A 16,838-nucleotide genomic window follows, 5' to 3' on the forward strand; every position below is an offset into this window, starting at 1 on the left:
TGCAATTCACCGGAGAAGGTGTACTTTGACTGGTTGGGTGTTAAGGAATACTAGTTTGAGATATTTGAGGACTTGGCGATGATACTAACTCAGTCCATGCGTTGGTTACGTAAAAACGGGTCACACGCACGGGAGGAAGGGTTGGTGTGGAACACACAGGACGTGAATTTTTGCGTTTCTTCTTCTCGCGGCGTGAGAAGAAACACTAGACAGCTACGTTCCGCTGATATATCGCGCTGGGATACGAGACACCCGCCGTTTCAGCGCGGATAGGGCACGCATGGATGACTGGGAACTCTCATTCCGGGGCGCAAGGATAATCTTGATTGAGGACGTCGGCAACGATGCGAGATTATATAAATTAATGGTAATCGGTCTTCGAGCGCGTGAATCTCCCCCTTATTTTCTGGCTACCTGGAAAAGCGGTCCCTGAGTATTGCCAAGTGATAATTGACTGGAAGAAGGGCTTGTGTTACGAGTCTTAAATTGCACAGAAATGACGAAACACTACCAACCTCATTAATTAGCGATGTCCTAAGCACCTGGCGCAGCGATGGCCTTAGACTATACGAGAGGTATCAGAAAAACACACACCGAGACGTTTTACGTGTTATTTATCGATCGAACAGAGGATAGAATTTGTGAAGTTATTTATTTTCCAAAACTCAAACATCCGAATAAAAATATAATTCATCTCTGGTTACACGTGGAAAGCGTTCATGTTCGCTGGAAAAGGCTAACAAAGAGTTGAAACTTTCGTTCGTTTTGCTCGAATAATAGGCCGACTTGACTGATAAGCCTTGGGTTATCGATCGTACCGCGACACCTATTTTTAACCCGTGTTATCACAACGCCTACGAGCACCTACAAAATGCTGTCGCGCATACCTGGCAGGAGGTGATACGCCGCGCGATGAAAAATTGCAGCCTCGCGTTCGTTGTCACGATTCACCGTACCTCGTCTCGCTTCAGGCACTCTAGACAATCGCAAGATTCCGCTGGATCCTTCAATGGGAAACGCTTTTGTCGATCGCGTGAAAGAAGTAGTAATTTGGCCGACGATGAATCTCCCTTTTATTCTTGTTTTCATCAAATAGGAAGCACTTCGTCTCTTTAGATTCAGCTGAACACGTAACTGTGAAATAGAAATTGTTACGGAATAAACTAAGCGTGCTAAGGAGGAAACTAAGGTAGAGAAACCTTTGCATCAAAAAGGAATTCGCTTCGTAAGAGTACTCGCTGGCTTCCTTCGAGAATTCTGTTCGACTAGTTCGCGCCAAGAGCGAGGAAAGAGAGATCTCTTATCACGGACCATTTAAGTAATGAGCCGGCACTTAGCTGTGCCGCTTGTCTTTCGTTCTCCAGGCGCTCTGGAATCGTCGTCGTCTCGTGGATCGCTTTTCTCTCTATTTCGGTGGAAAACGGACGAACGAACGTCGAAGCAGAGGCTTCGAGTGACAATGAGCCAACGGGGAGAGGACACGGAGGCTGGGGCCTACCATTAAAAGCTCCATGCTGTTCGGAGAGCACGTCTACGCTCCGGAGGGCTCCTTTTCTCCTAACAATGCCACTTTACAGACTGACGGTTACCTTTGGCCGGACAAACTCGACTCAGGAAACTGTTGTCTTTGAGACAGGTGAAAGCTGCATGATGTACAGGGTGATTCGCAAATGCGTGTCAATATTTCCGCCGGGGTAAATCTACGCGGATGGAACCAGCCAAAAAGATGGGTCACGAGTAGTCCTATCAGAAGGGATAGGAAAGATACAAAAGATAGAAAAAAAGATAAGCTTTGGAACTTTTGTGCAACGCTAGTTCAGAAAACTAACGAAGCCCCCGTTCAACTCCGATCTTATGTTTTGGAGTCTACTCTTGAATTTCTTGTACTGTTGTGTGACTGGAATTCGCTCGGATAACAACATTCTGTGTCTCAGAGGCGGAAGTTCCTTCCATTTCCTAGATCCTAACACGTCCAAATTTATTCCGTTTCCCCGCGTTCGGAGGAAAAAAAAGGCTTCCAGACTTCAGATTCGAAGGCGTGGAATGCCAAGTGGTACACTCGAGTACCCAAGTGAGAAAGAGAGGGATGAATTCGAAGGATCACGCGTGTGCTGGTCCAACTCTGACGCACGAAACCGCCCGAGAACAGAAACCAGACACGCGTGTAACGTGAAACCCCGGGCCATCGATGAAAAACGAACGACTGGCCTGGTTGCGATGGACTTTTTTAATGACAGATAAAATCTCCGAGTTAGGGATCATTCGGATCCCGTCGCGTCATGTTCCTTCGATCATCGAGGACAACCCTGCACGCGTAAATTTTCTAACCGTCTTGTAATAATGACTCAATTCCTCTCCATCCTCAGCTCTCTCTCTTCCGCTTTGCAGGCGTGTACTGTTTGAGGTTTGTAAAAGGCTCTGTCACCCACGTATGGGTGACGTGGCGACCAACGCGGTATGACGGGTTTATGGGATAGTTTATGACAATTATTTCGCGTTTTAAGTTATATTCATGGCTGGAAGTGAAAGAAAGGTTTAAGTAAAAAGAAAAGACAAGAACAGAGAGTAAGGTAATACGTAAGTTTGGAAGAAGAGGGCCTTGCACTAGACGCTCAGGGCCATCTCTAATCAACGACATAGTTCTCCTTCATTTCTGTAAAATGTTTAGTTTGTAACGTAGGCCTTCCTTCTCGACACCCATTCAATTGTCACTGGCTCACTCTGTATTCAGTTTGGTAGAAGGTAAACGGTCACGATGTCGAAGACTCGTAAAACGCACAATGGCTCGGATGCACCGGCCTAGCCGAGGAACAGGTGCGACTCGGCGACTCGTAACGGTCGTCCCTTAGGAAGGTTCCGTGGCCACCCCTAATTTCGGAGTCATTAAACCTCCCCTTTCCCTGCTGCACCTGGTTTCGATGCGGAGACGAAGGAAATTCTTGAGGTGCCTAGGTTCCACGACCTCGCTTCTTTTTTGGAGACGAAAACGTGTCTTAGGAAACAACTCGAGACTACTCACATTTTATAAGCACTCGAAGGGTTTAACATTGAAATAGTCCATCAATGAACGAGTAATTTAATTCGAAATATTTCAGACTTATTCTATGTATGAACAAGGGCAAAGTGAAACCTTGAAGTTACAATGGCTTGCTCTCGCAAAAATTATTATATGAAAATTAAGAGTGAATCGCTGTAGAAAGTTCTGTTCCAAGGTGTACTCTACTGTAGACTCTTCTCAAGTAGGCCAATAGCGAATACAGTGTGTACTATTCCCAGTCATAAACTGTTGTATTAGCAGCTAATATAGCTGCTACGTCTTCAACTTTGCACCCTGCGTGGCGACTGCTATTGTTCCGAGGTACGGACATAATCTTCAGGACTTTGTTGGTTTCTTTTACCTCGACACGATTACAGCACCTGTCGGAAGATATCGGCGGAGTTTCACTGCTGCACGCGAATGATCCATCATCCACGGTAGTCCGTACGATCCACGTGTATGATCCATCATCCTGGTAACCGTTTACGATCCTCACCGTGGAAATGCCGATCCGCGATGCTATTCTCGTACCATCCTATGTCGTTTCGCGATGAATCGTTTAGAAACGTACACATTACCATGGCGAAGACAAAGAATTTAAATAAATATTTCAATATTTTCCCCCGCAATTCTCATAATTTTCCAATCGAGACATTTTTCTCGAGCGAAAATTCATCGAGACACAGAATTAATCGACCTTGTCGAGCCAGTTCGCTGTTATTTATGTATAATTAAATAAGTCACCGGTTTCACTTCTGAGTCACTTCTAAATAATAAATGGTATCGACAAAGTCACTTTCGACGAGCGATACTTCGTGTCGTGTAATTTATAGTATTCGCAGAAACCAGTTGGAACAAATTATTCACGATTTCGTAATCATTCATGCGAATAATAATGTAACACGTCGACGCTAATTCGTACGATTTACATGATGCGGTCTGAGCATATAATTCATACAGAGAACCAGTAATTTATGCGAAGGGAAATGAAATTTTAATTAAATCGCTATCATAGCGATTGTGTATACTATATTTTCTCCAAAAAAAGAATTACCGCATATAGCTATGATTGCATTCAAATCGAATGCAATTTTCATCTGATACGCTCGATTCCATTACAATGACTACTTTCACCAATCACCGTGGAACTTGTACCCCGCAAACGAGTGGAGGAGTCCCCGAATCGACTCCTCCGAGTTTATTCCTTCGTCAGGTCGACCGTTTCCCCTATCATCAGATTTCTCGACAGCGGATCGTCCGAGGAAATCTGGTCGGACGTCTCCCGGCAGATTTACGATTGCGATGGAAACACGACTCGATGGATGTTTCCTAGCCGCGACTAATCTCTGCTCTTAGAACCTTACCAGAACCGACGGACGACGAACCGTTTCCTCGAATAATCCCACTCTGTTCGTCGTAAATATCTCCACAATGCCCTTAAGTACGAGGGTGATTCTCCTTTCCCAACTTAAAGAGTGTGACTCTCTGGCCGAGGTTTCCCCGAATCGTTTGCTGCGTCTCAAGTGGACCCAATTAAAACGTGTTCTCAATTTGATGTTCGGTCGGATGTTATTCGATGCAATTGTAAACAATTAAAAGGGTTATTTGAGGAGACTACTATCATCCCTATTAGGAATGTCAAAGAATTATGAAGAGAGATATGTAAGGAAAATAATCTAAACAAAAGTTAAATGAATGTAAAGGGTGAACAAATGTACCAAGTGCATTAGATGTTGTAGTTAAATTATATGACTTGTAACACCCTCGCGAATAAAACTCATAAGAACTTTGCCTATCTCTGGTTCCGAGCAGCTGTATTTGAGGCTGGAACTCATCGTTAAAATGTGGCACGTTCAAATGGAATCAGTGAAAGTGCTTCCGATGCAAAAGTACAGTGATGAAAGTTAACGAGGATCGCTCGGTAAAGATTAGGAGTCAGAAGTGAATTCTGACTGACTTTGGGCCCAAGTTTCTCTTCGAACGGTCTGGAATCGTGTTCTTGTTCCACTAGAATATTAAATGGAAAACAATCTCCATAAAAAACAAACGAAATCGTGTATGACGAAAGGAAGGGAGTATCGATACGGAAAAGGAAAAATTTAAGGAAGAAATATTAAGGAACCTTAATATATAAAGAACGATGGTTGTTTTTAATTTTTCCGAGTTTAAAGATCGTTTCTCTGAGGATTTCTTTTCGGCAGGAGTCGACGCTGGGTTCGAGGGTCTATCGGGAGTCGAGTCGTTGGTTCTCGGGCAAAAACGGACGAATCCTCGGCTACGTGCTGATTTTAAACAAGCCTCATCCGAACGGGCACAATGAGAAATTCCCACGAAGCCGTTGCTACCACCGTTTTCGAGGTCGGCGACCTCTTTGGATACGTTTCAAGTGCACCGTACCAATGAAACCTAGGCTAATTCCTCCAACACGGAGTTCCACGAGTCCACGGCCTAAATTTAACCTTCCGCGTTTAGGTATTGCATCTGCGATTCTATTTTCCGCTTTCGTCGTCTTCCCGCGAAATCCTCTGATGTAAAACCGTCGGCGTCGCGTTAAACTGACGCAACATCTGCGAAGGACGAGGAACGCATTGAACTTCTCTGGGAACCACAACGTCTCCGTAGAAACGCACCATTAATCTAACGATAAGCTATTTTAAACTTTCTTAAATTGGAGTTACTGTATTAGAAGTAAACCAAACTCAAGTTAATTACCTATGGCCTTGAGAGGCTAAAAATATACATGTACGTAATTTAATTCTTTCTAAATCAGATATTCCTCTAAATCAAATTTTTAAATAGAATCACGTTGTTCGAGACACGTGTTAGCATCGTGTAAAAGGAAAAGTCTGAACTTGCATTCGTTTCCATGAAATACCTTCCCAATGGAGCATTCTACCATTTGACTCGCGGTCACCTTAAACGGTGACGATCAAGGATCAGTGACACGAATACCTATACCTTAAATAGATGAGAGTATCGGTATGTCCTCGGGCGCTCACAAACGATTTGTCACCCCCCAAAGTGTGAGTAGCACCAGCGGAGGCTACCGCCATTCAAGCAGATCTCGTTGATCTCGGCCAAGCAGGAAGAGTCCCTTGCCCTTTGATTTGGTGCGAGGCTCCATTCATGATTACAAGACGGGGTGCGCGCGACGACACAGGGCCCGACAAAACCGTCTGAGCCTATTCAACGCCCCGTCAAATAGTTTCGCTCGAGGAGATGAATGGAGATAAGGATCGGCGGAGCGGCTCTGCCCTCGCGACACAATGATATTTGGTAAATCCTCTCACGTCTTTACCACCTGAACCAGGAAGCTGGTTGATTATTTTCAAACCCTTTCCTTCTTTAATTATTGTTATTTTTTACCGATAACTCTTATCATTTCTCGCTATTCCGAAAGAAGAGTGCTCTTTTCCTAAACAGTAGGCGTAGAAATTCATTCTGTGCCTAATCGAATCAGTTGTTCGCTCGACCCTGCACTAGTCAAATTTGTGAAAATAAAATCGTCTCGAGCGCAAAGTAACGGCAAGAATTGCGCGTGTGAGAACAGTACCAATTGCGGCGAAAGCGTTTGTGGTCGAGGGTTAAATTAGTAGTATCACTTGCGGTCGAGCAGACCGATGGCAAATTGTACGGAGTAGTTCCGTTAGCAGTAGTAGATTTACTACTGCTTGTTGGCGAAGTATAAATACTAACTAACTAACGATGTTTCGAAGATTGCAAAGGAAACTTTTCTTTTTACAGCGAAGTCTATGGCTTGAAATGGTGTAAAATGTTTGCCGAAAGCATGTCTGAGATTCCACGTTCCGTGAATAATAATCTTTGAGATACGACGTACTATATTCGACGGGAAACTTGTTCTTTTGCAACTCGTTCAATTATCGTGGAACTGCGAGACTCACTTTTCCGTCGATTTTTCTTTGTTCCAGGAGTAACAAGTACCTGCAAAAATCGTCCATCAGCCGTGTATGCGCTGTCGGAGGCTTTTTCATTAGCATTCCTGTCTTTTTGACTGGTAAAAACGACTAAATTTTCTTTCGAATGTATTTCATAGCAAGTAATATACTTTTATTCCCAATATAAGAAGGTAATATAAATTTCATATTTTCACGATACTTTCAGGCATGATATTATACACGTTCATCCAGTTTCATTCGACCCCGGCTATCGTCACGTCGGTTTTTATAGGATTGGGCATCGTATTTTGTGGATGCGCCATGGTCCATAACGTCTTCGTGTGGCAGAGGGTAAGAACCTGTTAGACTATTAATATAATTAATAATAATATAATTAACACTTCATGACTGGCGGCAAAGTATTGCTTACCATGCAAAACGTCGATTAGTAGGATACCAGTCGGTAAAGTGTTAATGGTCAGCGCCATCCACGGCAGAACGCCCAAGTTTGTAGGGAAATAGTTCTTATCCTTGACATTAGATAGCGTCACTCAAATTCTATTTACCAACACTGCAAATTTCTATTATTATTCGCAATCTGTATTTACCATGTCATTATAAATCTTACTATTTCGTTATACTCTTTTTTTTCTGAAATATCGCAGTTCACGATATAATACACATGATACTAATAATATACATTCATAATAGAATTACATAATTTTTCTGAAGGGAGTATCGGACTTATTTGGGACTTATTAGTGTATCTTGCTCGTTTTTCAGGAGAAGACGAACGCCGTGAAGGCGTTGGCGCGCGAACAGTGCGAGGCTGCGGTACAGTTACAGAGACAGCAGCAGCTCCAACAACACCAGACTGGCCAACCCCATCTGCAACATCAACAACAGCAGCATCGTGGTCCATTGACGCACTACGCCGGCTGTGCGACGAAGGTCGGTCCTCTGGTTGGCCAGCCAACAGCTAACCATCCGACACATGGTCGAGCAGCGCAGTATCAGCATTATCATCACCATCATCATCATCGACACGTATCGATGTCACCACCCCTGTTGCTCTCATCGCCAGCTCCAATGGCAGCGACGCACAACCACGTGAACGCTACCAGTCACAGGAACATCGTTACGCCGCCTGACACTCCTGGGGACAGATCGCCACCGAGTCCAGGGAACAAGCTGAACAGGTCTCAGCATCTACCACGAGAAGCCAGTGGTAGCGTAAGTCCTGGGCTCCCAGCAGCCACTCTGGACCTCAGCAGTGCTGCGACCACCAACAGTCCTCATGAGCTGTCCACTTTGGTCTAGGCCTTAATCAGACCTCGCGACCTTGTACAGTAGTGCTTGAATCCTGAGATAAATCCGCGGTCAACCCTGAGTAATAGATAATCTACGATTCTGAGCTTTTTCATTTAATCGGGCACTATTGTATTTTGGTCAACCTCCTTATTTAAGCGGAAGTCAGACCTTGGCAGTATTGCTGCAACCAATGATCCTCGAACGTTGTCCATGTTTATGTATGAATCAAGAGTTAAAATATTGTAAGAATCTGTTATGAGATGATATTGTTAACGAATTATCGAAGTTTCAGGAATGAAACTGAGTCTAAACGCGTCCTTATTCGTAAACGTATATTTGCAAAATTTTTAAATGTTTCGTTTTATTCGACAAAGCAGCAATGATGATTTCTCAAGTTTATATCAGACGTGAAATAAAGTAAAACCTGCGTTTCAATGTGTCCCCAACTTTAAGAAATATTGTAAAATTACATTTATAGGTGAGTTTGGTGACTTGATTTAGCATGGCAACAGGTGTGGAAGATTGAAAAATGACCGTTTCCAAAGAATGAATTAAAGTAATTAAGCATTCGCAAGAAACGTAATAAATGTTTTACATACGATGAGCTTAAATTATAAAATTGTGTAAGAGATCATTTTTGACTAAACTGAATATTCACATTTGTTATGAAGAAAAAGTGTTAAAAATGTTGAAGTTATTCGTTGACTATCGTGGACTAGAAATGATACGATTAATTCTTCGATAATAGGAGGATGTCTGCACATCCATAAATAACGACTAATTTATACCCGCATGGATCTTGCCATTTCTTTATTATTATTATTAATCATGCGAAACCTCTAGTCCTAGGTTACTTTCGTCTCCACGAAAGAATAAGATTTTCCGATTTTGACTATCGCGCGATCATGCGATTACAAGTTCTTCGTAGCGTATGTGTAAGAAGTTTATATTATTAATATAGAGTGTAAATCGTTTTGGTTCTACTATTTAATCGTTTATACTTATGTGTTTGTTCCTTTCTATGCAAGCTATAGCTTAATCGCTTCCAATAATTAAAGGTATTAATTTGGAGACCGATATAAGTTTAAGCTTAAACACTTAGGATTATTCGAACGGTAGTAAAAATACATTTTTCCGTATGTGCCCACATAAAATACAACCAATTTTTGATAGTTTACAAGATATTCATCGTTTTGAACAATTGTCAAAACTATAGACGTGGACAAATTTTGTATGATAGGTTGATACAAAGTGTCGAAAGTACTTTAACTATAATCGCTTGATTGTCATTAAATCACCCGACTCGTTCAACGAAATGTTTAAAACGTAAACTAATGATATTTTACGTAATAAAAATTCGACAATATCGTATTAGTTTTTTTTACGAACTATTGCTAAGTTGATGATTATAGAGGTCGGATCGATGTATATGTACATAGTATATAAAAAGGTATAGAATATACAGATATATCACGTACGTTCTGAATTATATTTGAATTGGGCAGGGTAAGCGAATGAAAATATGTACATTTCATTACAACGTAATGTATACTTTATACCGGATCTGTAAGTAGTGTAGCAATAGAACATTTTACACGTAAACACGCGACAATACATGAGTTAAATTATTTGTTGGGTCCATGTATAACATGCATAGTACAAAAGTGTTTTAGCTTTATGTACTGGTACTTACAAAATACCAATTTTAGTAGATGTATTCAGTATGTATCTAGTTAAGAAAAAAATAAATTATTCTGAACACGTAATGGAGATTCAAGTTCAAACAAATATTTCATAGATTTTGGAAAACAGAATCCCCATTAAAAGAGTAAGTATCGCATTCTTTGGTTACAAATTTTGTGCGATGAAAAGAGATTAAAATTTCAATTAAATGATGTTAACAGAATATGTAAACAGTTTTAATAAACAAGAATTTACCTTTAATTTTTCCATTTAACAAATCATTCAATTGTGGCACTGTTATTAATCGTTATTCTAAATGATCTTTTACAAGCTTGTTTTAAGAGTAACTTTATTTACAACGTTGAAAATTTAAAATGTAAATAACTATATAAAAATTTTATCGCATAAGTATCTTAAAGAACATATAATAAATAAGATACACATGTTATGTGTACGACAAACGTATTACTTACATTTTGATTTTAATTTCTAAGATAATAATATCTATATTAAAACAAAGATTCTAGTCTCTTTGTATTTATGCTAGTTTTATACAATGGCAATATACAAGTAATCTCTAACTAATAACTTTGCAAGTTTGTTACTATTATATACAAAATATTGCAGATATACTAAAGTGCGTACATCAGCCTTATGTTACAAAATAAATTTGTTTATTTTATTTTTAATCCTAAAATTTCAGTGACTATCATCAGAATCATTGTATACGTTTTTAGAGAGTTGAGACAGTCTTGCTACGCTCTCGCGTCGTTAAGTGTCGATGGCACTCTTACTTCAATTCCATCTAGTTCTTTAGTCATTATTATCTGGCATCCTAAACGCGATCTGAAATTAATTTTATGATAATAACATCAACTTTAATTAATATATTGGAACATTATGTAAAACTTGAAATTTTTTAGTAATCTTAAATACCAAAATTATTGTTAAATACATTTTTCTTGAAAAGATGTTTTTGTCTATAAGCCTCCTTTCTTGAGAGTAGAAGAATAGAATTTCAACAAATGTAGCCTTGTGAATAGAAAACTATTAAAATTTATTCACCTTATCAATCTTACTTTCATGAGATCTGACCAAGGAAAAATTTAGATTCTGCATGGAAGCACATAGTTGGAAATTGATTTGCTATTTTTGACTTACGTGTCTGTTAATTCATATGCTAGGTCCAGCATATCTAACTCTTCATCTGTTGGTTTGTCAGGCAGCTTATCGTATACTTCTTTCGAAAGTATTAAATGACAGGTACTACAGGTCAATGTACCTTCACATGCACCTACATAAATTGCACAATATAAAGAAGCTGTGTATTTTGATGACAAAAAAATTGTTAAAACTATATGAACTTACCAAACCCATCTAAATCTATCTCGTTATTTACTACAATGTCTAAAATAGAATCTCCAACTTTTCCTTTCGCTTTAATTCTCTCTCCGCTTGCTTTAACAAATGTTATGTTCACTCTGAAAATAAAAATATATTAAGGAAGTCCAAACTGTGTTTACTTTTTTCAGAAGTAGATATATTTCCTCCACTACACAAATTCTAATTTTTATTGAAAGTGTAACAGAAAAAAGTAGTTCATCTTTGGCCATTTCTGACAATGAGTATGAATGCACAAAACAAAAGATAAATGGTATTACTTACTCCTGCTTTTCTGAGAGTGGTTGCGTAGTCGAGGTTCTTGTTGTTGTCAGGAAAGGAGGCAATGCGGTATCGCTCTTATATTTTGAATAATTCGAAGCAATGCTGAGAATCGATCTCGATAACTTTTGAAATTTGTTTACTAACGCCATTCCACTGTCAAAAGGAGAAGTGTGTCAAAATACCATAAACGCTAGATAAACGTAACCAAAAACCGTGAAATAATCACGAAAAGTATTGGTCAATCGAATAGGATTTCGTACAGAACTTTCACAACATTCTTCTAATACGACACTGTTGCGCTTCCCTCAACGGTAGATTATGAAATACTTCCTAACACGTGTGACGTGTACCGAGCACGTGCCAAAGGCACATGATTTTATGTTTGCTGTTAGAGGGCTACGTACAACATCAAAGATTTCAAAAAGAGCAAAGTATCTTTGTAGTGTTATAAAGCAAAGGATCGTATTAATTAATCATTTAAGAGAAATAAGGAACAATTTAATAAAATGTATTTGTAGCGCCATCTTGTAGAAACTGCGGGAACTATTTTCACGACAAACTTGGGGGTTTTCCCACCGATGGCGCTAGTCATCATTTTTTATTAGTTCCATGTAGACCGTTAGATGGCGGTCCATAAACAAAAACTTTTGTTTACTAATAGATTATTAATACAAAAATTTGTATGATGCTATTTAATGAATTATATTTTAAGGAGCAACTCTTCTGGCTTATGCTATTCTTTATGGAATTTATAACATTTTCTATATTTATGTCTAGTAACTCGTAAAAATTTTCACGTATGTTTTTGCCCTTCTAGTTGTCATCGATGTCGTTGTAACCACTGTTTATAGTTGTCACCAGTTGTCACTCTTGAAGAGATGTAACACAATCATTTTTCGAAAATAAATTTAATATTCGGATGAAATTCTTTCGATAAAATGGCAGAAGATAATGTACTTTTTGTCCGCGGAGACCGAAATGTATGGTACTTGTTTTTAATACTGGATAGAGGTTATAGTTTCTTTAAAACTCGTGTAAAATTAACGTTGGAGTTATTGTTTACATATATGATACGAAAAGCATTGCAATTATTTATAAAAATAAATGCTTCCTTGTAAAGTAGAATAAGTTTGAGTGCATTGCACAATACCTGTTTGTCTTTCTAAGGTTACGAGTACAGATAACGAAGATGTTTGGGACGACAGTGCGTTAATAAAAGCATACGACAAAGCAGTGAATTTGGCGAAGGACGAAGTTGCAAAGCAAATGGGCATGGAAATTCAAAATTTTCAATCCAAACAAAAGTCACAGAATTTTAAACAATCTAGAGATACAAATAAACCATACAAGGTCACGATTTTATAATACCAGAAGAACTTAAAACTATTCTGATTACTTTACCAGTTGTAATAGTAATTTGCACGTGTATTTTGTATGCATAGAAGTGGATTGCTGGGGCACCCTGTCGTGCAGTATATTTTGAGGATGGAAAACTTTATGAAGCTGTAATATCAAAAGTCTTTGAAAATGCTGGGACTTGTATCGTGAAATTTATAGGTAATGTTTCAAAAGTGATTAATTTTAACGAAATTGGCATAAAGAATTTAGTGGCAAAATTACCAAACAAACCTTTACCGAAACAATCTAAATTATTTCTACTTTCAGGATATGGTAATACACAAAAGGTAGAATTAAACTCTCTTTTAGAGTCTAAAGGTTTGCTAAGTCAGATAGCTCAGCAAAACGATGTTTTGAGGGAACAAGGATTTAATGGAGAAAACACAGAAACAGATGAGACAAATTTTTCTGCACATGCAAACTCAAAGAAATGTAATAGAGAAAAGATGGATTATGAATCAGAAGAAATAAAACTAAATAAGCATTATACCATGCCTGAAACATCTTTTAATTCAATGACAGATATGATGCCACCTGCCCCTCCCTTACCACCTCAATTGATGGCTAAGTAAGCACAAAATTGATGTGATTGTTACGATGTAATAAGAAATTCCAAGTAGATAATTACATGTAATTTTAATAAAAAAAAATTTGTCAGGCTTCCAGATAATGATGCAGATGCACTTTCGAGTATGTTAATGTCATGGTACATCAGTGGTTTTCACACAGGCTATTATCATGGTTTGAAACAAGCAAGAAGTAATCAGGAGAAAAGGAAAACTTCTTAATTGTATAAACGTTTTTTACTCAAATATAATTTTTTATAAAAAATCACATCATTAGAATTAGAAACGATCGTTGTGTTCATTTATTTGTTAATTGTAAGTCCTTGAATAAATTTGAACAATTTTCAAAAAATATTTTTGTTTATTTGTTTTTACTTAATTCTTATATGATAAGCGGAATTATGATTGCATTTATTGGTTGCAGATTTTCGCCAATTAGTGTATAGAGAGATTAAATCGTTATTAACTGTCGGTTTAACGTATTTTAAAGCTTCAATCAAATAATCGCAGTTTAATATTTGGTAGTTCACATCCAACACAGTTATTTCTTTCTTTTCAAGACGTTCCCAAGTCGGAATTGATTGCCATATCCACGCTTGTTTGCAGAGCATTTTTATATCAGCACCAGAATAACCTTTGGTCAGATTAACTATTTCTTGCATATCTGTCTTGCTAGAAACATAATACCGGAACATATTCAATCGAGTGTCCATATCAGGTAACGATACGTAAATGACTTTTTCCAGGCGTCTCAATAAAGCAGCATCTATGTTCCTGGTAATATAAAATTGTGACAGTAAGTGGTGCTTTCAAGATGATTATAGGTAAATAAATATAGACGTAAACTCGAGGATCAGAATATAAAATATTTGCTGGTTAAGGTCACGAATCGGTTATTTTTATTATATATTTTTAATTAAAGTTATTAGATACAGACTTTAGCGCCAGTGGCGCGTAGATAGTAAAAGGTGGGAAATAAGACTAGTACCAGTGGCGTCATCGCCGGGAAAACGTCCAAGTTTGTAATGAAAATAGTTCATTCTGGTGTTTTTAGATGCCACTACTAACTAAATTATTCCTGCATATATATATATATATATATATATATATATGGTCTAAACCTGCTCATTGAGCGGTTTAGTGAGCGGTGCTGTATGCAACAATTGATAATAAGTTTTAATCTTTTTTATGTAATCAATTATTATATAACAAAGTTTTATGTTATATTCCCGATTTATTTTTCTGGCTAAATTAGTTGGCAGATTAAAATGTTTTAAAATACTTTTAAATACTCTAAATACTTTTACTCACCAAGGAACATTAGTAGCAGCCATTAGCACGATATTTGAATTTTCAATGGACATTACCCCATCGAGTCTCGCGAGAAGTTCAGCTCTAAATCTTCTTGCTGGTTCAGATAATGAGTTATCCGTCGTTGATGCTATCCAGTCTATTTCATCGATGAAAATAATCGTTGGAGATTGTTTGTAGGCAAGGTCAAAAAGAACCTGTTAAATTCTAACGCTATGCATTGGTCGACAAGTGATATAACTTGTAGTTATTGAAATAATTATTTATGAAGTCAAAGGCAAATGTCCTGGATTACAAACGAGCAACATTTTGCTTAGCAGAAATATTTAAGAACTACATTTCATTGCAGAGCTAGCTAATATTACAATAAATATATCAACACACAGTAGAATAATAGAAGCGAACTCACTCGAATGTATTTCTCTGAATCGCCTCGCCATTTACTAACCAACGAGCTAGCTGTTATGTTGAAGAATGTGCAATTGCACTCTGTCGCCACCGCCTTCGCCAACATAGTTTTACCTATTTACAAGTTTCCTATAGGTTTTTCGTTTATCATCTTAGTAATAATGACAAACTGATCACAGTTTACCTGCTCCAGGCGGTCCATAGAGTAGAATACCGTTCCAAGGGGTAAATTTATCTTTGAAGAAAACAGGATATTTCAAAGGATACACGACAGCTTCTTGTATGGCAGCTTTACAATTCTCGAGACCTTTCACGTCGTCCCAATGAACATTCAAATCTGTCATCACGATTTCCTGTATAAAAACAATTCAAAGTTCAATTTCGAAATGAACTCTGTACGAGTACGATAAGCATGTTCGCGTATCCACCTTAATCCTAATTCTGTCCTTGATTGAGTTACTTTAGACTTACTTTGGATATCATTTCGGCTATCTTAGACATTTCTGAATCTGCTGGATAGAGATCATCGATGGATTTGGATATCTTAGAGTACGAAGATCGCTCGAAAGACTCCATCAATGGATCCTGATCGCCGCACTCGTTGAAAAGTGACTTCACACTCACCACTAAATTGATATCGTCCGTAGATGAATTCACCTGTTGGCTGATCTTTCCACACTCGGTTTTTTTCACGTTCTTTTCTTTCGATTTACTCTTTTTTTTAGCGTGTCTGACGTTTTCCCTGCGGAGTACAAATAATTTGCCATTACGTTCTTCTACGTAATATACAACGTTCGATTTTTTACCGTATCGTACATAGATTAAATGAATATTTGCTTACGATGTATTTGCGTTACCGAGCGATTCGCTTTTTTTACACAGAATGGGGTATTTGTTGAATTGCAGGTGGTAATAACTTTCGTACTGCATTAGGATCATTTCCAGATCTATATTGTCACAGACACGAGTGTCCATGGATAGGCGGGCTTCTTGTTCAAGCGTCTCTGCAGACTTTACGAATCTGCGTCGAGTTTATATTTTGTTTAAGTTTAGTACTTCCCGTTAGAGAAAGTAAATTTGTATTTTATGTTATGGTACATTGTAGTTTTGTGTCGAGCTGAAATCGGTAATATTATAATGTTGTAATATAAGTATACTCACCCCTCGTTATTCAAATAGTCCTTTATAAGGTAAATAATGTTTCGACGACGTTCTTGAACACGTTTCCGGTCCTGGTTCATAATTAGATTATTAAATTTTGTACACAATTTTCGAACCATTTCTTCTCCGAATGCTATCTTTGTACGTATTGCAGGTGTTCCGCGATAGTTTTTCTTACCTTTTCCCGTAGATTGTGAACAACGCATTCCGAGCTTCCGTCTAACGTCAGGTTATTCATGATGCTCAAAGAAGTTCAGTATGTTCTATAGTTTAACAATCCTGCGAAACGTCGTTAATCAGTCTCTAACAGTCTCTAAAGTCGTCTAGAGTATGGAGAAAGATTTTCATACGACTCGATGCACGAAGGCTTGTTGGAAACAAACACGAACGATTCGTTGCTTG

The 16,838-nt window shown here is 38.3% G+C and overlaps 4 protein-coding genes across 6 annotated transcripts in view; 2 read left to right on the forward strand and 2 right to left on the reverse strand.

Moving 5' to 3' along the window:
- LOC128874973 (uncharacterized) overlaps positions 1-9,240 on the forward strand; it is a 28,031-nt gene extending 18,791 nt beyond the window's left edge. The window contains exons 3-5 of the mRNA XM_054120209.1: positions 6,967-7,052; positions 7,160-7,284; positions 7,717-9,240. Coding sequence (XP_053976184.1) covers positions 6,967-7,052; positions 7,160-7,284; positions 7,717-8,253 — 748 coding nt within the window. The 3' untranslated portion in view covers positions 8,254-9,240. The remainder of the gene's footprint in view (positions 1-6,966; positions 7,053-7,159; positions 7,285-7,716) is intronic.
- Positions 9,241-10,258: 1,018 nt separating this feature from the next.
- On the reverse strand, positions 10,259-12,064 carry LOC128874987 (adrenodoxin-like protein 2, mitochondrial). Of its 2 annotated transcripts, XM_054120245.1 has the most exons (5): positions 11,853-12,064; positions 11,593-11,745; positions 11,296-11,408; positions 11,089-11,221; positions 10,259-10,773 (listed from the first exon to the last, which is right to left on the reverse strand). In XM_054120245.1, exons 2-5 carry the CDS (start codon positions 11,739-11,741, stop codon positions 10,683-10,685), a joined length of 486 nt encoding a protein of 161 aa, XP_053976220.1. In that variant the 5' UTR covers positions 11,742-11,745; positions 11,853-12,064; the 3' UTR covers positions 10,259-10,682. The 2 variants fall into 2 exon arrangements, with proteins under 2 accessions (XP_053976220.1, XP_053976219.1); XM_054120244.1 differs by having other exon boundaries at positions 11,593-12,063.
- Positions 12,065-12,414: 350 nt separating this feature from the next.
- Positions 12,415-13,904, forward strand: LOC128874983 (survival motor neuron protein). Of its 2 annotated transcripts, none has more exons than XM_054120232.1 (5): positions 12,415-12,572; positions 12,760-12,942; positions 13,035-13,149; positions 13,258-13,558; positions 13,649-13,904. In XM_054120232.1, exons 1-5 carry the CDS (start codon positions 12,531-12,533, stop codon positions 13,776-13,778), a joined length of 771 nt encoding a protein of 256 aa, XP_053976207.1. In that variant the 5' UTR covers positions 12,415-12,530; the 3' UTR covers positions 13,779-13,904. The 2 variants fall into 2 exon arrangements, with proteins under 2 accessions (XP_053976207.1, XP_053976208.1); XM_054120233.1 differs by having other exon boundaries at positions 12,443-12,577.
- Positions 13,785-16,838, reverse strand: LOC128874989 (katanin p60 ATPase-containing subunit A-like 2). The gene is made up of 7 exons (XM_054120246.1): positions 16,437-16,838; positions 16,117-16,296; positions 15,747-16,017; positions 15,460-15,628; positions 15,277-15,389; positions 14,868-15,064; positions 13,785-14,330 (listed from the first exon to the last, which is right to left on the reverse strand). The coding sequence occupies exons 1-7, from the start codon at positions 16,640-16,642 to the stop codon at positions 13,928-13,930; spliced, it is 1,539 nt and encodes a 512-aa protein (XP_053976221.1). The 5' UTR covers positions 16,643-16,838; the 3' UTR covers positions 13,785-13,927.

The sequence above is a fragment of the Hylaeus volcanicus genome, chromosome 4, assembly GCF_026283585.1.
Source record: "Hylaeus volcanicus isolate JK05 chromosome 4, UHH_iyHylVolc1.0_haploid, whole genome shotgun sequence".
NCBI classification, from domain to species: Eukaryota; Metazoa; Arthropoda; class Insecta; order Hymenoptera; family Colletidae; genus Hylaeus; species Hylaeus volcanicus.